Below are 23,208 nucleotides of genomic sequence, written 5' to 3' on the forward strand. Positions count from 1 at the left end.
AATGAAAGCAGGTCTCAAGTTTCTGCAAACAGTGACCACTTCTGTTTATTAGTGAGAACACTATTACAAATTGTTAGTTGTTAACAAAAACACCAGATGCCAATATTCCCACCACTTGATAACAACAGTAAAGAAACAATTGACAAAACTACAATAGAATCATGTGAGTGGGGATTTCTCATGCCTAGATGACAATAGGAAACTGTAGGAAACAAAGTATCAAATAACGAAACAATACACTGTTATCTGATCAAGACTGTTTAGTGTTAAAATATTTGAAAATTTGTTAAACAGAGTTAATTGACATTTGTGGGAGAAAGTTATTGATGCATGCAGCAGATCAAAGTGGTCGGGGTCTACTAGTCATGCAGCAAACATGTACCAGTTAATATATAGTGTACAATTATAAGGAAGATAATTATGGCAATGTTTTCTTAATGTGATTATTAATTAATATGCACATATTTGCACTATTATGTATTCAATAGAAATGTAGATAACTCTAAAATAACATATAATGCATGCTACCAGTATAACATGTAAATATGACTTAGTTTGCTAACAATACACTACATATATTAATGCCCATCCCTGCTCTACTGTAAAATACTTTATTTCGCTGAAAAGACTTTTGGGTGGTTTGTATGGAATTTATTTTCAGTGTTTTTGATGAGTTAAATGTAAAATATAGGAAAAAAGGTACGGTATATTCGCTGGATTTTATTTTCACTGAATCATCCCTTCAGTGAAAATTAATTCCAAGCAAAAATAAAGTATTTTACAGTATTAGAGTTCAATTATTAGCTGGGTTTTATTTTCTTTTATTCACTGATAGATGCATGTACACTCAATTAAGGGACGATGTCAAAAGATCAATGTCAGATAAAAAACTTATTTGCTTTAGTTTGGGGGTGGGGTGGGGGGTGACCACAAAAAGTTTCCATCCTACAAAAACAATTTTATTTTTCAATAAGGTCAAAAAATCTTGAAGTATTTGTAGTTCCTTTTTTTTTTCTATCCAATCATAGACAAAAACAAGTAACCTGTAGAATGCTGTGTGGGTAATATTTTTATATTGATTTTTGTTGCATTTGCAGCAAATAGTTACCAAACAATGAGAAATCTATTGGATTGGATTTACCTCTCAGCTGGCTTCAAATACATAGTTCAAGCCTGCCTAACCGGTGCTTATACCAGGATTTAGTTACAGCACCTAGACAGCCCAGACGGTCTGTGGTTACAGCTTCATGTTCCGAGTAATCGTAAGAAATTGACATTACAATAGAAAATAAAAGACTGGCACTCCAATGCAATTAAATGCAATTAATCCTCGGATTGAAACATAAACTTTGAAGTCACTGGTTCAAGTTGGCATAGAGACGAGGTAGTTTACTTAACCAGTGCTGAACTAGAAGCTGAAATTATAATTAAATTCGTTGTCATATAATTTGTTTATTTCAATGTCTCCTGAAGTCAAATAGAATACATCGGTGAATGGATGTTTTGGGGGACGGTTTAGTTTAGACTGTGTATGGAATGGTAGGGTTGGGTGTCATATAATTTGTTCATTTCCAACTCTCATGAAGTCACATAGAATTTCACTTAATTATTTTCGTTTTCAAGCATTACGTGTGAATCCAATTTTCACTGCGCTGTGTCAAGTCTCAATGGGGTATGTGGGAAATGGCATTTTCACTGGAATTTATTTTAGCGGAAAAATGTTTACAGTGAAAATGAAGTATTTCACATTATTACATATGTACTGCAGTTTATTTTGATTCGTCCCTGAAATCAAAATCGTTATCTCCACACCACATATGCAAATGAGGTCTTGGAGCAAACAAATTAGTCCTTTCAAGAGTAGTGTTTTTCGAAACATAGCAGAAATAAACTATATTTAGAAGTACGATATTTTACGCTTGGGAACATGGATACAGTATACTTGCCGAGTGAAATAAAATTTGAACAACAGTAATGATACTTCTAGGCAGTCATTTATTTTGACTAAAACTAATTTGCATATCACCCATGCAATAATGTTTTCTGTATTTTCACGGTCAATATGCAAATGAACATGGTATTGGCGATCCACTCCACTGGGATTGCTCTTACAGCTCAGTTGCGAGACGTAACAACAAAAAACGCAGCCAGTGATACATTTTGAAAATGAAAATACAAAATAAGCGCAATCAGAGGCGCCGACCACGCGCGTTGGTAATAAATAGAACGCGTTGTGACACAGTCTCACCAGCCTCTTTCACTGACGCAATATAATTATGCTATTTCCTAACACACTTATATTTAAAACATTGACAAAAACACCACAAAAAAAATGTAAATCAAGCTTGTAATTACAAGTAACTCAACTCGAACGCAATATTCATCACTGTAAAAGTGGATAAATTCGAACCAACCAGCTCATGATCGGAGACGTCCCGTCGTCTTCGTTGATAACTCGACAATTCACCATATTAAACTGAACTGTTTAGCTGATTTTTAAAAGATGGACATTCAATTCATATTCATCCCAACTTATTTGAATATTCTTTCGGAAATTTGAGACATTGTTAAAAAAATCCTGTACAGAGTTATGTCTGATGTAAACTAATAATACGCAATTATCCGGGCAGTACTAGAAATTATTGCTGATACTAAAAAAATTTTGTATTGGGAAGTTGAATACTTGAACGTGTAGTCCCGGGGCATGTAGTAGACGAGCATAATCGTACTGTCACATGTTTTTACGTCTTAGCCTTGTCTTTTCGTCTTAACCCTCGCAGTCCGCTTCATTGAATGTTTAATTTGATAATTTATAAACATATATTCAGTGTGAGACTGTTGCTTTCAAGTTCTGTTAATACAAAGATGATTTAAACTTGTCCCTTCCGTTGCCAACGTATTCAATATACGGAAATAGCATGCCTGTGTGCATTTGCGTGAGTGAAAGATGCAGGTGAGATTGCATGTCGCAACGTGTTCTATTTATTTCCAACGCGCGTGGTCGGCGCCTTTGATTGCGTTTATTTTGTTCTTTCATACTCGAAATCTATCGCTGACACCGTTTATTTTGTCATGTCTCACAACTGAACGTCTAAGCTGACTTTGTTTTGGCTGTACAATCACTTTTGGGTGTCTTGGCTTGGCTGATTTCGCTCAAACTTAGCAGGTAGGTTACACATTCATCAGGACAAATCTGAAAAAAAAATTGCCCACTGTTGCCATAGCAACAGCCAAACAAGCAGCCTATCGGCTGAGATAGCTCCGCTGTTAGAAATGCACATTTCAATTAAAGAACTGAAGACATCATCAGAAAATGAACAATATGTATAGTATCAAAGCAATCGGACGTACAGTTTTTAACAAGAAGTCGAAAATATCACTTTCTACCAAAAATGACCAAAATATTCACCAAAATTAGAGAATTGAAGATATCATCACAAAATGAACAAATCTGAGAAAGGTCTACATGTAGTATCTATATATGTAATATCAAAGCAATTGAACTTTTGGTTTTTAACAAGAAGTCGAAAATATCACTTTTTACCAAATATGACAAAAATATTCACCAAAATTATAGAATCCAAGATATCATCACGAAATGAACAAATCTGAGAAAGGTCTACATGTAGTATCTAAATATGTAATATCAAAGCAATTGAACTATTGGTTTTGAACAAGAAGTCGAAAATATCACTTTTTACCAAAAATTACAAAAATATTCACGAAAATTAGAGAATTGAAGACATCATCACAAAATGAACAAATCTGAGAGAGGTCCACATGTAGTACCTATATATGTAGTATCAAAGCAATAGCACTTGCGGTTTTTAACAAGAAGTCGAAAATATCACTTTTTACCAAAAATGATAAAAATATTCACCAAAATTAGATAATTAAAGATATCATTACAAAATGAACAATTCTGAGAGAGGTCCACATGTAGTACCTATATATGTAATATCAAAGCAATAGCACTTGCGGTTTTTAACAAGAAGTCGAAAATATCACTTTTTACCAAAAATGACAAAAATATTCACCAAAATTAGAGAATTAAAGATATCATTACAAAATGAACAAATCTGAGAGAGGTCCACATGTAGTACCTATATATGTAATATCAAAGCAATTGCACTTGCGGTTTTTAACAAGAAGTCGAAAATATCACTTTTTACCAAAAATGACAAAAATATTCACCAAAATTAGAGAATTAAAGATATCATTACAAAATGAACAAATCTGAGAGACGTCCACATGTAGTACCTATATATGTAATATCAAAGCAATTGCACTTGCGGTTTTTAACAAGAAGTCGAAAATATCACTTTTTACCAAAAATGACAAAAATATTCACCAAAATTAGAGAATTGAAGATATCAACATGAAATGAACAAACCTAAGAGAGGTCTACCCAAGGTACATATACACCAAGTATCAAAGCATTCAGGCTTGTAGTTTTCAAGAAGAAGTCGAAAAAGTAAAACATTGACACGGACGACGACGACGACAGACAATCACTCATATGATAAGCTCCGCTCGACAAAGTCGACAGCGGAGCTAAAAACTGATTTGTTGATAACTTCTCACTAAAAGTATCTCCTGCTACAAATTTAGGATACAACACCCCAGACATAGCTCATTTTACTTAGCTTGAGTGTGGGCACAAAGTTACTTTTTGTAAAATCCGAAAACAAATTCTGACCACCGTTTCCATGGCAACATCCAAAAACTGATTCGTTTAATACCTTCACGCCAAATGTATCACACCTTACATTTCTATAATTAACAAGTCATTGTCAATGACACGTCCCCGTTCCATTCATATTTGAGTGACATATACATTCAAAGCAGATCATGACCGAAATGCACCTGCATATGTACAACACATTGTACTAAATCTGAACAAAATCCATCCATGCATGACTGAGATCTGGTTCCGGAATTGTGAAAATACGTGATTTTAATGCATTTTCGGTCTTAAAATGGCCATCATTCAGCTATTGTTAAGCGGATCATGAAACAAATGCACATATCTATTTGTGACATGATGCACCATGTGTGTGTGAAGTTTGAACTTGATCAATCCAGACATGTCTCGGATACGGATCCAGAACTGAATTCTTTAAGAAAACGGCCGCCAGTCGGCCATTTCGAACTTGATCCGGAAAAAAAAATGACGTGCATCAAGGTCCTATTATGTTTAATGTAAGTACCAAAATTGAATGAAATCCGTCCATGCATAACTGAGATCCGGGTTCGGAATGGTGAAAATGTGCGATTTCAATGCATTTTCGGCCTTAAAGCGGCCGCCATTTGGCTATCGTTAATGGGATCATGAAACAAATGCACATACATATTTGTGACATGATGTACCTTGTGTGTGTGAAGTTTGAACTTGATCAATCCAGACATGTCTCGGATACGGATCCAGAACTGAATTCTTTAAAACAAAATGGCCGCCAGTCGGCCATTTCGAACTTGATCTGAAAAAAAAAATGACGTGCATCAAGGTCCTATTATGTTTAATGTATGTACCAAATTTGAATGAAATCCGTCCATGCATAACTGAGATCTGGGTCCGGAATGGTGAAAATGTGCGATTTCAATGCATTTTCGGCCTTAAAGCGGCCGTCATTTGGCTATCGTTAATGGGATCATGAAACAAATGCACATACATATTTGTGACATGATGTACCTTGTGTGTGTGAAGTTTGAACTTGATCAATCCAGACATGTCTCGGATACGGATCCAGAACTGAATTCTTTAAAACAAAATGGCCGCCAGTCGGCCATTTCGAACTTGATCTGAAAAAAAAAATGACGTGCATCAAGGTCCTATTATGTTTAATGTATGTACCAAATTTGAACGAAATCCGTCCATGCATAACTGAGATCCGGGTCCGGAATGGTGAAAATGTGCGATTTTGATGCATTTTCGGCCTTAAAATGGCCGCTACTCGGCTATCGTTAATCGGATCATGAAAAAAATGCATGTGCATATGTCCCATATAATGTGTGATGTATGAGTGAAGTTTGAACATAATCGGTCCATGCATGTTCGAGATACAGGTGATCACGGATGGACGGATGGACGCACACAGGGCAAAACATAAGTCCCCGTTTTCGGACTCCGTCCGAACGGGGACTAAAAAAGCACGGGCGTAGCTCATTCTACTCAGCTTGAGTGTGGGCAACAATTTACTGTTTTTTATGTCTATTTTCATTACTGAGAATATAACTTTTCACCAGCAACAGCTTCTAACTCCTCTCTTGGCTAATTTTGTTCACACATGACAGGCATGTTTTACCGTCACTAATTGGAAAAACAACCCTGGCCCAACAGCCAGAAACTGTTTTTTTTAATACTTAATACTTAAATGATTATGCCTTTTATTTTGGCTACGTTGCACACCGGCGCCGACGGACATTGTTACACTGTATCAACGTAATCTCAACGCAACTTTGAACTTTGAATGAAATGTAAATACTGCCTCCAATCTAGAAAATACTATCGCAAAATGGTTGGAAATAATACATTTAACGGCAGAATACGTCCTAGCAATAAAATTAAGTGACTTCTAAAGACTGAATGTTTTTTGCGAACTTAATATACGGTGCCCGGTTTTAGTTTTATTTAGTTATAGCTTCACGTTCATGTCCTACCATCGCCAACCAGCCTACCAGCTTGTTTTCATTGGCAACAGACTAGTTTTATTTTGTATACAAATTTTCATCTGCTATTTTTATCCAGTTCAAATTGTTGAGCAACATTTTTGGCATATTGAGTGTACATCACATGGAATACTACGATTGAGAAAACTTGGTGTATGTTGAGTTTTATAAACCCTGAAGGGCTCTCGGAAGACCCCTCCCCCCCGCAGTAAAATTAGTGATTGCCATGGAGGCACAACCATCAAGATCAAAGTACCAGGAGGTTTCTGCTGGCGACGTTGTGACGTTACCCAGTTCCAAATAAAGATTACCAACGCCAAATGAACAACATTTTAACCGGTAATCCAGATTCATTCAATCCACGGCTAACAAGTTACATCACAAGCGAAGTTGTAGCGTGCAGCTCAGCGACGACCGCTCTCGACGAAAGTCATCGCAAATCATGCAAATTCAACATTTTCAAACCAGTATACTAAAACAGAAATGCTCAGTGATGGAAGAGAAGGATAGGTATTAATTTTGAGTATACACATCTCTGTTGATACTATCCCTCACATATTCTACTCCCAATTATTCCTGCGTAAAATGGAATAGCCTCTTTTCATGTTGACATTCTGAGTAAAATCACGTGACAGGCTGTTAAAATTGGCTGTTGCATACACTTTCGCCGGTCTGGAAAATGTGTTTAATTAGATCTCATTCAAGCAACAATGCAGATTTCCCAGTTGGAGTGAAACTATTCGACTCTGCCATTAAAAAATAGGGGTGTTTTGAGCAAAAAACGAATAACCCTGGAGTGCACACAACACACTGAATTTCGGAACAAATCTTGCATTATTTACAGCAGCAGAATACCACAGAAATATCAGACGAAACATGGAAACACTATATATTGTATTTCGGCCTGAACCCTCTCTATTGCAATTCCAGAAATTACACACATATGTGCATCCATTTTCAACCTTGGTATCATCCAACCCTGAAAACAAATTCTTAATACCACGCTGAAGCGTTTGGTAATAACAGAAAATGAAAAAACACACATCCAAGACAAGAAAATGGTTTGGTCCGAGTGTGAATATGTGAATATGAGGTAAATTTCAGGACATGGACCTAGAGCATGCACAGAACCAAGAAAAGCAGTTTGCGCATGCGTATATTCTCATTACAACCAACTGCTACGCCATACTACTGTCCGATTATCAATTTGTATTGAATCTAGTCTGATGCTATGATCAATATTTATCAATTATGTTTCTGTGGGGGAGGGGTGGGAGGGTTTGGGAAAAAACTAAAAGAATTAATTTTTTTATTTGACATTGTCCCTAACCTAGTCAATACTGTAAACCGCCTTAATTTTTCAAGAGACATTTTATCGTGAATTTCAAGTCAGAGAAAATTTTGCAGCAGTGACAATTTCTCAGATCCTATGTTCCTATTCTGTGAGTTGCAAACATTTTTTTTCATTTATGTCATAAAATTCTACAAGTGAAAATTAATCAGTTTACATCAAATCGTCTAAAATGCAAACCAGTGAACATTTCTCTTATCATGTGCCGTATAAAACAATATAAGCCCCTGCAAATATGGGAGTGGTCTTAAATCAACCTACCGTATATCTTTATCACATTTTCTCTATCGATGTAATAAAGTCATTTGTGTCAATCTATCACAATTATTTATACTCTCCTTTCAGTGCAAGGGCAATATTGACAACTGAGCTTAATACATCTCGGGACTAAAGACATTCATAAAAAACAAGTCATTGTCAATGACACGTCCCCGTTCCGTTCATATTTGAGTGACATATACATTCAAAGCAGATCATGACCGAAATTGCAGACCACTTTCCGTGGTCTGATCCGAAATGCACCTGTATATGTACAACAGATTGTACTAAATCTGAACAAAATCCATCCATGCATGACTGAGATCCGGTTCCGGAATTGTGAAAATACGTGATTTTGATGCATTTTCGGCCTTAAAATGGCCATCATTCAGCTATTGTTGAGCGGATCATGAAACAAATGCACATATCTATTTGTGACATGATGTACCATGTGTGTGTGAAGTTTGAACTCGATCAATCCAGGCATGTCTCAGATATGGATCAAGAACTGATTTTTTAAAAACAAAATGGCCACCAGTCGGCCATTTCGAACTTGATCCGAAAAAAAAAATGAGGTGCATCAAGGTCCTATTATGTTTAATGTATGTACCAAATTTGAACAAAATCCGTCCATACATAACTGAGACTCGTTCCGGAATGGTGAAAATGTGCGATTTCAATGCATTTTCGGCCTTAAAGCGGCCGCCGTTTGGCTATCGTTAATGAGATCATGAAACAAATGTACATACATATTTGTGACATGATATACTTTGGGTGTGTGAAGTTTAAACTTGATCAATCCATGCATGTCTCAGATACGAATCAAGAACTGAATTTTTTAAAACAAAATGGCCGCCAGTCGGCCATTTCGAACTTGATCCGGAAAAAAAAATGATGTGCATCAAGGTCCTATTATGTTTAATGTATGTACCAAATTTGAACAAAATCTGTCCATGCATAACTGAGATCCAGGTCCGGAATGGTGAAAATGTGCGATTTCAATGCATTTTCGGCCTTAAAACGGCCGCCATTTGGTTATCGTTAATGAGATCATGAAACAAATGCACATACATATTTGTGACATGATGTACCTTGTGTGTGTGAAGTTTGAACTCGATCATTCCAGGCATGTCTCAGATACGGATCCAGAACTGAATTCTTTAAAACAAAATGGCCGCCAGTCGGCCATTTCAAACCCGATCCCCCCAAAAAAATGACGTGCATCAAGGTCCTATTATGTTTAATGTATGTACCAAGTTTGAACAAAATCCGTCCATGCATAACTGAGATCCGGGTCCGGAATGGTGAAAATGTGTGATTTTGATGCATTTTTGGCCTTAAAATGGCCGCTATTCGGCTATCGTTAATCGGATCATGAATAAAATGCATGTGCATATGTCCCATATAATGTGTGATGTATGAGTGAAGTTTGAACTTAATCGGTCCATGCATGTTCGAGATACAGGTGATCACGGACGGACAGACGGACGGACGGACGGACGGACGCACACAGGGCAAACCATAAGTCCCCGTTTTCGGACTACGTCCGAACGGGGACTAAAAATAGAGGCAACATTTGGATGCATGTTTTCTCACCTCATTGGTAGTTTTATACACAATGTTAAATCTGAACTGTATAGACAGAATATGACCTTGTTATAGATTACAAATATATGATGGATAGAGTCTTGATTCATGTTTGGAATGTGGAAAGGTTAAAGAGCTGCTTTTCGCAAATTCTTTTCATATTTTTTAATCCATCTAATACCAAGTGAATATTACTTGTGTAGTATCACATAAGTAGATGCACAGTGATACATCATGCTACATGGAATATCTATGGTAATAGCATGCAAATAGCGAGAATATAAAGATTTATAGTCTACAAAATATTCATATTCCAGCTGTCTACGTCTGTTTATACATGCATAGCATAGATATTCTAGCATTTACCTCTTTGTGTGTCATTTTATCCCTGAATTATATGGACTAAAAATTATGAAAGCAATAAATGAAAAATTGCTGCTCAAAAAACCCACAGGTTTCAAATAATTCACTGAAACTGAATTTCATAAATTTAGATACATATAACAGCAGATAAAAATGGAAATAATTAGTCACGATTCAGAAAATCTAAACAATAACTACCGGTACAAATGATGCTTATTATTGCCATCTGCCACAAAAAAAGACAAGTCAGAGCATGTCTACTGTTATTATTTCAATAATGATTTAATTCCAGTGTGGATGAGTTTCATCATTTCATTGACACCCACTCTGCTTCTCTCTAGACATCAGGATAGAGAGACACTTGGAATGATGCCAAAAAAAAGCACACATTGTACAACCTGTGCTTCAGCCATGGAGGTTAATCATTAAATGTAAAACCTAAATTTGAGTGGGAATATGATGACACTTAAAAGTTATGTGTTTTATTATCATCATTATCTTGCATCACAAACAGGGCTCAAAATAGTTCTCAGAGGCAAAAAAACCATGTCTGTCTTAGACCTACAATTTCATTGTTGGACTACAAATATTGCATGGGTGTGCTATATGAATTCAGTAATGACATTTATTTATTTTTGTAGTCAGTTTTGTGCAAGAATAAACTCCATATTACAATGGATTGGCAAATATTACGATTGAAGAGCTGGTAGCCATGAGAAAAAAAAATATTTAAATTTCAAGTGATAATTCATAATTTGTTCAATCCTAATTAAGAATAAAAGCATGTTGAGACATGTAACATTAAAGTCCTTGGGGATTTTCCAGATGTGAACAGTTTAAAAATAACTATGAGCAATAAAGGAAGCTAACATGTATAGACTGAAAAACTGGTTTTTAGTTTCTAATTCTTGTTATACTTATTATGACACAAATACAACATGGTTTCAGCAAGAATGTTTTTTTTTGTTTAACTTATTCCTAAATATTGAACAAAAAGGGCAGCCGTTGTGAAGTACAACTGTATATATTCACAGACATCTACAGATATATACTGTTACAACACTTATAATACCACAATTCAATCTGCTAGAATTACCAATGTTGTGTTATATTTAAAAAAAGTCTGTTGTACAATTTTCCTTTTCGCCAATTTTTTTTTTCATAATTTTCGTTCAACAAATCTAAGGAGCCCATTGTATTTGCTTTTTATAGTGTATTGTACCATAGTTGTCTGCATGTTTGTAATGTATTAAAAATACCGATAGTGTTTACCGGGTCTTGAAAACAATAATAAACTAAAGTCTGCATATATTTCAAAGACATTGGATTGTAATTCCTTAGGTAATTAATAATTTTAAAAGCTAAGATGAGGACTGTATTTGCATTTACATAAGCTCATCTTTAATAGAATCACAATTAACCCAATAATCCCATTTGTTGTACATGTATACTGAATCATTAAAATGTTACTTATTTTGATCATAGAAACAACTCTGTTGAGTATGGAAAAAAAATGATGTAACAGTGTTTTCTTTTTTGCATTAACTCAGTTGAATTCTGGCTGTTCTGGCCATGAATCAATCCAAAAACTGACAGACATTTTGCCTTTCTAACAATAAACAATGCATCTTGTATGTAACCCAATGTTATTGTAATCACTGATTTTACGAAATAATCCTTTAGAACTGGTCAAAGTTTTTATTAAAAAAATCAGTATGAGTGACATAAGTTAATAATTTTATTAAAAAAACGACCCCTAATACCATGATGATTAGCAAGATAAACTTTGACACTATAACCACATTATATGGCATTGTGGCCGCTCAATTACAGACAACTTCACACATGTTATTGGCTGGGTATGCTTTAAGATTTTTACCTATTAAAGTGATGCATAGCTCTGGTGATGTTTGCTGGAAGAAGTCTTAATTTACAGCAATGTCCACTGATGTCAAAAACCAAACACAAAACAAACAGTTTTTATTGTTCCCAAAAACACACACTTGAAATGAGTAAAAATAAAAACCTCAAAAAAACTAGTTTTAGAAAATAAAACAAGTTTTTATTTATTCATTCCCTCAGCAAATGTGGAGCTGACAAATGCTGTTGTTTCATGTGAAATCAGGTGAATACAATATTTATAAAATTTGAAGGAATGTTTCTCAGACAGATTGTCAAATTTCACTTAGAAAATCAGGCTAAGAGGGAACACTAAGCCTCCTCAGTGGAATACAGGTCAGATTAAATTATTTTGATTTTTGTCAAAATGTTAGAATTTCTCCCTAAATAGTATCAAGGTCTATTTTGTAAGCTGGTGTGTCAAAGTTCACGGCTAATGGAATGACCTAACAGGTTATTTATGAATAACAGGTTACCAAGTCATTTGACTCAATAAACGTTTTGATAATATTACTGTATCCAATGATAAAAGAGATAATACCAATCAATCACAGTAAACACAATGAGATTCAAGAGGAATGAAGCTAATAAATAAATATCAAATACCTTTTTAGCAATCTGGGCGTTGATCACACGCAGTTCTTCATCAAGTTTTTTTCTTTTTGCTACTGCAACCTCCTTGTCAGAATAAAGTGATTTCAGTTTAGCCTGCAAAACTTCTCGTTCACCAAGACTCTCCGTTGACCCATCATTAGATGGTGGTCGAAGCTGAAGACATTTCTAGAATAGCTTGAATTAAGGAAGCATAACAAATCTTTGTACTGAAGTCTCATCTGGCAAGGCTTTAATTTTAGATTGATGTATTTTGCACAAAGTAGAGATCAAATTATCAGTACTTTCAAGTTGTACTCCGAGCAATTAATTACAATTCAATCATGGTCAAGTTTTAAACACAATTAGGTAAGTATGGTATGTTGGTTGGTAGAGTTAGAAAGCGAGAGGAAGAAAGATTTACAACCACATATTATTCTGCCTAATGTTCCAGTCAGCGTGCAAAATCGTCATGTTTATTTCACATTATTGTTTTTTCCGGGAGATATAATGAGTTAAATATGACGTCATTTCATTGTATGGTATATTGATCATAGACACATTTCTAAATCATTTTTTTTATTACTGCCACATTAGCCTCCAATTGAAGTGCAATAAAATCATACCTCATACACAGTTTACTGAATGAAATGACATTACTTGCTAACCTGACTGTAGCTTTAATAGTGAGATTAAGATGATTTCCTCACAACATATAGATACAAAAACCAATCAAAAGTTCTCTGCTAGCATTACATTATTTAATGAGTTGAATAATATAAAGTTATGATATTTTAGTTATGGTACAAATTATGTAAATCTTTTGCGAATTTTACAAGTTGAGAAAAATACCAATATATTATTGTTGGTAATTCTATGTATAGACAGCTGATTATAGCATAACTGGTATTTGTCTCCACCAGCATATCATAATTTGATAATAGTGACCAAATTATTGTAACTTCATTAGGGTGATTTACTGTATGATTAGTGGACGGACAGACAAACAAATTTTTGGCAATTTTGTGGCAGTTGGAGGTGTTTTTGTTTGGAACATATCCAAGAAATTAAAGAAATTTTTGTAGCTTTATTGAGGGGTACTGTGGAATACTTTATTTTCGCTGAAATTAATTTTCGCTGAAAAGGCTTTTTAGGCGTTTTGTATGGAATTTATTTTCACTGATTTCTGATGAGTTTAATATGAAATATAGGAAAAATAGTATATTCGCTGGATTTTATTTTCACGAAATCATCCCTTCAGCGAAAATAGCGAAAATAAATTCCAAGCGAAAATAAAGTATTCTACAGTATGTCACATATATCTGTTGCTGCATAGTAGATCAGCAAGGATACAAATTCTTGTTCTTTTATTTTGATTTCAACCATCAATGCATCAACTTCGTCCTCCATTTTCTTTTTATTCGGTGGTCTTACTCGCTTTTTATTGAGGTCATCTGAAATTAATCACAAAAATAAAATAAAATATTGTAATCGCCAGGAACAAAACAGAATTAGGATATCAGGTGCATTGGAGATAGGATTCCATTCTATCTAACTTGTCACAAAAACAATAAGCCAATGTGTGAGTATTAATGTTTTAATAGTATACCTCTACTATATCTAACAGGTAACACTGTCAGACTGAATGAAACTATAAAATTGACTAAAGAGATGCACTGGTCACTCCATCCACATTTATTGATTTAAAGACACAACATCAGCATTGTAAGCCACTATTAGTAGTTTCCCATCAGAAAATAAGGCCGGACTTAGGCTTATCCAATTTTGGGTTTTCCTAAATTTTGTGAGTGAACACAAACATGAATATTTAGGCCGGCCTAAGTAAGTCACAGCTGACTAAATATGCAAATCAGGTTTGTGTGCTTTGTTGCACACTCACAAACCTTTTTCACAAAAACAACGATGATGGCTGTAAGTGTGAGAGAATCAATTTGACTGCCAAAAAAAAGGAAGACCAAATTCAACACAAAGATTATTGCCTGGTTAGGAGATACTTCTCTGTCAGCAGATTTTAAAGTGATAATTGACATCAACCATCATAGTGGCCAGAGGAGCAAGTGTACCAATTTACTGTCTTGTTCAATTTTGCCACTGTCGTCAAGTTTCCATTGAACAGTTCAAAACAAACCATATTCCAAACCAAACTGAAAAGTTTGTTTGTGGCCACTTTCCCCGCTATCCACAACTCAAATTAATTGAGAGAACTCTGGGACAATTAAATAAACCATTCTGATGATCCAAACTACTGTACTCTTTGTCAGGATTTGCTACATAAATACAGCAAATCTCAGAGAAAACAACACGTTAAGGTCTGCTATGTTTGACACTTCTGACGTATCAAATCTGCATTCCAACGAAAAGTTGATGTGAACCAAATTTTAATCTTGTTTATTCAACAAACACCAAATTTGAAACAGGTTATTAGTTGTGTTCACATTAGCATGGGCTAATGGGTGCCATTAGTCAGTGACCTTTGGTAAGCCTCCATTTACGAACGAAAAACGGATGACACACGCAAGGTTCTATTTCTGCTGCTGGCATGTTTCGTTCTAATTTCGAAGCGACATGCACAGGAACGCGAGGAGAAGACGGACCCAACTTATTTGGATGCACAGAAACAGTATACAACGGGCGTAACAGAATACAGAGTTTTATTAATGCATATCGTAGACAGTGAACCAAATTTATTTTGTCTACAATTGGAGCTGCTGTACGCTCTACTACAGCGACCTGATCGGTGTGGAAGTGAGCGCGGAGTAATGACTGGTGGAATAGAGTCGTTATACGAACATGGGACAATTTTCACACCCAAAGGTCGCTGCAGAGGGCGCTTAGCTCTAGGCTAAGCGTTCATGCATACTTCGTTAGTCCGTGCTAAGGGTCTAGACCGCGTCTTAAATTCAGATCAGATTTAACCCATACTTAGCATTCCTTAGCCCGTGCTAAGCGTTCATGTACGTTTTCTTAGCACGGGCTAAGGAATTTGACCTCTTAGCCCGTGCTAAGGAGCTGTGCGTGAACGCAACTATTGTGTAGCATAGTTGATATAGGTTTCTGCAAGTCTAAAGTCAACATGATTTAGAGATCATAAACAATGATAATTGCATAAAGAAAACAAGACTGGAATTTGAATAATCCAAAATGACAGCAGAGTTGACCTTCAGTGGAAGTGAGGAAGTGTCCAGTGCTACCACAGATTCTTTCAGTTTTCTCCTAATATAACTGGTTTTACAAAATAATTGTACCGTATTGTAAAATCTGTATTAGAAGCCGCAGTTTCTATTAAAATGGTACAATGCAACAGAAGGGATGCGGCTTCTATTAGAGCATCTACACATATGAGAAATGATGAATTTTTTGTTCTCAATTATTCAAAAAGATTGAGTGCGACTTCTATTAGGGTTGCGTCTTCTAATACAGATTTTACGGTAGCTACATTGCCCATATGTTTATGACTACAACTATATATTTCACCAATTATTTTTTTTCTCTTAGTTTGTTTTGTATATATAGATATATTTTTCTTAATATTGGATGAATTTTCTACAATAAAGATTTATTATTATTATTAATATTTGTTTGCTTCACTTTATTGCAATTTTTTTTCCCCATTTACTATATTTTTCTTTCTTTTCATCGTGTGGAATATTTTTTCCCATAAGACTTAGGCATGCAGATTTTTTTTTTGCCTGTGTAATTTTTTTTTGTCTCTAATTCTACACACCGCTTCTCATTCCCACTACAAGCGCAAGCAGCATTTCTAATGGTCAACACCTTTGTTACAGTCTCTGGCTGTATGTAGGTTTTGTAAACGTGGTGTGAAACCTGAATGATGAGCAAGAATTATAAATAAGGAAATGGAGATCACTTCCTTTTAAAATAACTTATAGCCATTGTGGTTTGTGGTTTTAAACAGGGTTGTGGTTTATATAGGCAGCTGTTAACCCTTTTCCGGTCAAGTCGGTGAAAAACCGCCGTCAATATGGGTATGCTAGAATTTCCCACTCCAGGTAGCTAACTGGTTAAGTCGTTGAAAAACGGCCTGCTATTTAGGTTGCTCAGACGGTCAAGCGTTTATAATACGTTGTACGGAACCTGATATTTTACACTTGCGAAATTATGGAGGGAGAGAATTTGTTTTTGATTACGCCAAGTCAAATAAATTAACCAAGTAATAAAGAATGTAATTCTATACTCTTGTCTGCTCATTTCACTATTTTACCGTCACAACGCGACGTTTGCGACGACGTAAAAAAACCGCCTTGACCATATTGCAAACTGCAGCTTTACAACCGTATTTGAACGACACGATTCACGGTTATAACGGTAGTAACATATTTTGACCAGCTTGGCAAATAGTCCCGGCACTTAGAATGAATAGCATAACGGATTCCAACGGCTGAGCTTGGAATGTCGGCAATCACCAACGTAAAATGACCAGGACAGCTGGTGGGAAATATTAAAGTCCACGTGATTTCACCGTCTGAGCTAGCATATGCAATTTTATGTGTATGCAAATTGTAACCAATCCGTGTTCGAAAAAATAACATATTTATTTACATAACAATAAATATTCAAATTGTGGGGAGATGCAGTCTTGTGGACATCTGGTCGTTCAGTATAAATATGGCTGAAGAAAGTGAGATAAAGCCCAGACTCGCTGTGTGCCTCCTTTCCGACACATACGTTAATATGCCGTCTTATACAGATAGAAAGTGTTTCATGAAGGCAAGAAGGAAACTGAAGAAAACGCGTCAATCGTGCAGTGGCACGGGGAGTGATAAGTTTGACATTGACACGACAGATTTTTCACCAGCAAAGCGTGGAAAAAGAAAGAAATCCAAAGCAAAGGAAACATTTGACGTCGGTGAGTTACCAGCCGAGCGTACCACGGACACCAGTGATAATAGTCCACTCAAGAAAAGGCGTAAAAAGAATAAGAACAAACGCAAGTCGGAGACTGTCTCCTCTGTCAATGAACATGCGATTACAGAAAAAAAACGTTTGAAGGACTGCAGGGGCAAACCAGGAGGCAAACGTAAATCGAAGACGAACCGTAAAGTGGTTGAATCGCCAGCTGCCGACAAAGCAGATGCCGAAGAAACGGAAGTTGGTCATGCTGAAATACAACGTGCCGTCGAAGATGTGATACAATTTTTGCAAGACAATGTTTGCGATTCGGAACCGTCGATATCCGCCACAACTGCCAACGCAGAAAAGCAGGGGCCTGAACATATCGACCCAGCGAGTACGCAACAAAACGTCGATGTCACCAAAGAAATGGTACAAGAAAATGTATGCGATACAGAACAATCAACACTTGCGAGTTTCCCCGAAAAACAAACTATTAAAAAACGTGTTGTGTATGCACACGCATCGCCAATTGACACGCGTGATGATGAACTTGTATTGGACGAAAAAACTAATGAGCTACGACACAAAATACCAGATGACTTCATAGTTGCAATGACGACGATACAGATTCAGAAATCGATGAAGATCGTGCTGAGAATGACGATTTTTTAGAGCAACGTTACCCACCTGTACTCGATAGCGACATTGAAATTGAATCCGACACAGAAATTGGTGCTACATTCAATTATGTTGCCTCCGGCACTGGTGAATGGAGAATGGCCACGGAGGAAGACAGCGATATATTTACTATTCCAGTTTTTGAACCCGAACCTGGACCAACTTTCGAACTGCCTTCATATGCTCGTGAGGTGGAATATTTCTACAAATTTATCCCACCAGAACTGATAGAACTGGCTTCTACCGAGACTAATAAATACGCCAAATATCATCAAAAATGCATTGCAAAAAAATTAAATGCCCGTTGGAGTAATACAAATTTCAGTGAAATGCAAGCATTCTTTGGTGTGATGATATGTATGGGTGTTGATCACAAATCAGCAATCGACGATTATTGGTCGAGTGACCCCTTTCTGCAGAACATGGGAATTGCATCTGTAATGACTCGGGCCAGATTTCAAATGCTAATGCGTTATTTCCATTTAGCTGATCCAGTAAATGACCCACAGCGTAATCCTGACATTGAACGTCGCCGTCAACGATCAGAGGCCGACCCGTTGTATAAAATCAACACGTGGCTGAAACCCGTACTCGAAAATTGTCGGCGATACTACCAGATGGGACAGGAAATTTCGATTGATGAGGGTATGATTAGATTCAAGGGACGGTCCAAGTTTAAGCAGAGATTGCCCCACAAACCCGACCGTGATGGCTTCAAAATATGGCAGGTGTGCGACTCGACAACGTCTTACATTGCAAACTTTGAACCATATTTGGGGGTGAAATATAAAACTACAATTGAGGGGAGAAAGAAAGAAACTGGGACAATCAAGAAGACAACACACCGGTTGCTACAGCCCTTCACAGAAAAAAAACATATTCTTTTCTGTGATTCGCTTTTTACGTCAGTTAACACAGCCCTTGAATTACAAGACAAGAAAGTGTACATGGTCGGTAGTTTTAGCAGACGAAATCGGAAAACCATGCCGCCGCAATTAATTCCTGAAGGGAAAAGCAAGAAGCTGAAATTGAAAATTGGTGAAATGAAAGCAGCAACTAGACCGGACGACACTATCAATATTACTGCAGTGTTCTCCCCACATAGAACAAAGCATGGCGGCACCGCCATGCTTGGCGACCCGGCCGCCACGCTTGGGCTCGGACCGCCATGCTTACAACTTCACCGCCATGCTAATAGGATGCATTGTTTACGTCCATTTGACCCGCTCACACGTAACACTGCATAAATTATCACCGTCTACGCCACGGCGGTTTGAACTTGCCGGGACAAATTAAACAGTCCCATTGTTAAACACGTGTGAAGTACAGACGCTGTCAATGGGAAACAAATTGTCACTCAAGTTGCAAACACCGAGATGCTATATGACAAAACATGTAAAGGAAAAAAAGGTGATGCCGCCCGGCTAAAACGTACAATCACCGCTAGCACAGCACAGAAACGGAAGCGTGTAGAAACACGGAAACGGTGTGAGGCTGGTTTTGATGAGTCGTGGAAAAAGACATTTCCCTGGTTAAGGTCAATTGTTCAGGTAAGATTTCGTAATTTTAGAAATAAAATGCCAGTGTGTGTATGTTTTGCCGATCGTAAGAACACCGAACATGGTAGGCCTACACCGATTTCAATCAACATCTTAGACACGAGGCTGGTATAGACAAGACATGAAAAAAAAAACATCACTCGTTACTGTCAACTTTTTTTAGATTATTTATGGATATCTTCATAGATTAATGGGTACGCGTTTGTTATAATTTGTCCAAGCAAAAAAAAAATCGAATTTTGTAATCTTCCGGTCACATGTTGACCTGTGTAGGTATTTCCAAGATGGCGGCCTGTCAACGTCTTGCGAACGACAGCTGCTATCATCACGCGCTATGATCGATGGAATCCCGATTTGTATACATAATTCTATCGTTACGTTTTAATTTTAATTGAATAGTGACCTCATGTTTTTTTTTACTCGAAATTCCCGAGTCTCCTTGTCGTTGACCTGACAAAACCAACATGTAAACAACATGTTTTGCAGACGAAATGCTATCCATACGGCACTGGGTTCCCGATCGTGGCACAATTCAATCGTTATGTTTACATTTATTTGAACCTCAATCCTTATTGTTGTTTTTTTATTATTTATCATTTTTTCCCACTAGGAATGTTGTGCAGTTAATGCTCAAAGCACAACATGATTGCAAAGAGTGGATCTTCTTTATGGAACAAAGTAACGTGCAAGTCTATGACGATCGAGTTTAACTACAGTAAAGCAGCCAATTTTTGGAGCACAACAAACTCAGAAGGATTAGTTTTGACTAAGTTTTATGGAGCAGTTCACATTAAATGACGATCTTGTCAAATTATGGTATATTATGTAAAGTATTATGTAATTTAAATAAAGTCTCTCATACATTTTAATACTGTCTTATATGTTTGTTTTTGTGAGAGTGAATCCTGAAAAATATGCAAATTAGTATGCAAATTAGCATGCAAATTAGACCGCCATGCTTGCCTCTGAGCCTGGGGAGAACACTGTACTGCATACCAGGATGACAGCGCGCAAATATTGATTTTAAATACAGTCTATCCCCCACTGGCTACGTTGGCAGAAGCAGTAGATGACCAGAGACACGTGCCTGTATCGTTACAATGTTACAGACATCACATGGGTGGCGTGGATCGTTCTAACCAAAGGCGAAAATACTATCACACGGGCAGAAAAAACAATCGTTGGTGGATCTACATGGCCTGTTACCTCATACATGTAGATGTTGCATTGGTCAATGCTTATGAATGTTTCAAGGCATTGAATCGCACGACTAAAGTAACGCACAAATTCTTCAATATCCGCACAGGTAAACAACTGTTTGGTGGACACTCGAGTAGAATTCAAAAATCCATAAGAGAAGTTGGCTCTCTTCCAAGTAACACGTCATTTATTCGTAGTGAAAACATGGATTCGCACGAAATATGCAGACTATCCGGGCGTCAAAAATCGTGTAAGCAGTGCAACAAGGACAGGAGAAAAACTGCGAGTGGCCGATTATCAGAAACATCAAAAGGATGCCCAATTTGTAAAGTTCACCTTCACGCGGGCGAATGTTTCGCTGCTTTTCATCACAACATGGCACTGAGGGGAAAACGCACCGTGGGAACACAAACACGAAGTACGGAAGAGCAGCCCTCGACATCAGGCAGACGCATGGGAGCAGCCCGCCGGGGTGGACGACTAAGAAAGGCGTACAACAAATAAATTTGGGACTTATTACAGCGTCACGAACTGTACAATAGTTTGAGTTGGTGAAAATACGTTATCGTTAAAGTGTACACTGAACGCTAGATTTTATTTCATTTTCTGCTATCTTGTATTTAAATATCAAACACCAGAAATTTGTTTTAAAATCCGATGACTCATTTACGAAATATAGCGGATTCTGTTAAAATCGCACGTAAGCTCCCCCCGTTTGACCTCGTTTACATGACCTCTTGGATGTGACGTCATAAGTGTGACCACCCTGTTCAGTTTGCCGCCATTGATATGTAAACCGTATGTAAATGTCGTTCGTGATCAGCTGTGTTATTGTTGATTTTCGTGTATGTTCTACGGTTTTATTTTAGTGATATTGCAACCAAAGACGCGAACTGTTGCGTTTGGGATTTTTTTTTATTCATTTGAGCTTCGTATTTAAACTAGTAATGTCAAGTCGTTGTGACAGACGAGGTAAACGCTGCGTTGCTTTCGGGTGCTGGAACACGAACCTTGACGGTGTTTCGCTTCACGCATTCCCCCTCGACAGACCGTCTTTGAGCAAACTTTGGACGAAGTTTGTTCGGGTGAAGAGAGCTAAATGGCATGGTCCTACGAAGCATTCTGTGCTTTGCTCAGTCCATTTCACAGACGAGTGCTACCTGGCAAAATACAAGTTTATGCGTGCGATGGGACAAGTTCCCGGAAGAAAAACAACAACACCTAAAAGGCCAAGGATTGCTTTTCTTAAAAGAGAAAATGCTAGGGTAGGTATTTGTATTCGTTCATGTTCGACTATGTGCCGCGCACTGAATTTACCGCGAGTATGTTTACGTTTACACATAACGACTGTCTATGGCGGTAATGCTATTACGTACGTTCACTTGTCTGTTTTTTTCATACATTATTATTTGTAATCATTGTTTAATACAGGTAACTCTGCAGTATTCAGAGGACACCCATGACGAGGACACAAGCCACCAAGTACAGGACACTGATTCTCTTACCGACAGCTCTATTCAGGTACTGAACATTTGCGAGAAACTTGCATGAAAAACATGTATGTATTCTATAAACAGCGTCTTGGTGTGTTTATATTAGTGTGTTTATAAATAAATAAATAAATAATCACTTCCTAAATTTTGTTTCACATTTAAGACTTTAACCAAGGCTAAGACTGTTAGAACATATGGTACTCAAATATCTTACAAGCAGCCTAATAAGAGAAGTGTGCGTGTACAAGTAAGGCCCTTTGGATCAAATAAAGGTATGTATTGTATGTGGGGAGGCTAGGAGAATATTTTATGTTGAAAATATTTTTTTCTCGTATCTTGACAATGAATATATTTTTTTTCTCTTACCCTCAGATTTTTTTTTAAAAAAGTTCTCCATCACACTGCCAGGTTTTCAGATGGGACAATTACATTTGGTATTGTATTTGAACTTGACTGTGTTATTTGCATTACAGTTTGCCAGACAGAGATGTTGCATCCTCCAGAAAGAAGAAGCGTTCAAGTACAATGTGATCTCCTGAAACCAAACCAAACAATACAAGTACAAGAACCACCCCCAGACAATGAACTTGACACAACTTGGTCAAGTTCAGAGTCCAATGCAACAACTGATTCTGATGAGACGTATGAACAGTCAGAATGTGAATCACAAGCTTCATGTTCGAGT

General features: G+C 36.9%; 1 protein-coding gene and 1 long non-coding RNA gene across 2 annotated transcripts in view; one reads left to right on the plus strand and one right to left on the minus strand.

Annotated features, from left to right (window-relative positions):
• LOC100376219 (uncharacterized) overlaps positions 1–23,208 on the minus strand; it is a 57,593-nt gene that overhangs the window by 22,772 nt on the left and 11,613 nt on the right. Inside the window, exons 2-3 of the mRNA XM_085507757.1 lie at positions 14,072–14,172; positions 12,734–12,907 (exon numbers count right to left, since the gene is read on the minus strand). Coding sequence (XP_085363883.1) covers positions 12,734–12,907; positions 14,072–14,172 — 275 coding nt within the window. The remainder of the gene's footprint in view (positions 1–12,733; positions 12,908–14,071; positions 14,173–23,208) is intronic.
• LOC146734352 (uncharacterized) lies at positions 19,589–20,501 on the plus strand. The gene is made up of 2 exons (XR_014931468.1): positions 19,589–19,821; positions 20,441–20,501. It is a non-coding gene; the product is annotated as an uncharacterized LOC146734352 (long non-coding RNA).

Source organism: Saccoglossus kowalevskii, chromosome 14 (genome assembly GCF_978046115.1).
Source record: "Saccoglossus kowalevskii chromosome 14, keSacKowa6.1, whole genome shotgun sequence".
Classification (NCBI taxonomy): Eukaryota; Metazoa; Hemichordata; class Enteropneusta; family Harrimaniidae; genus Saccoglossus; species Saccoglossus kowalevskii.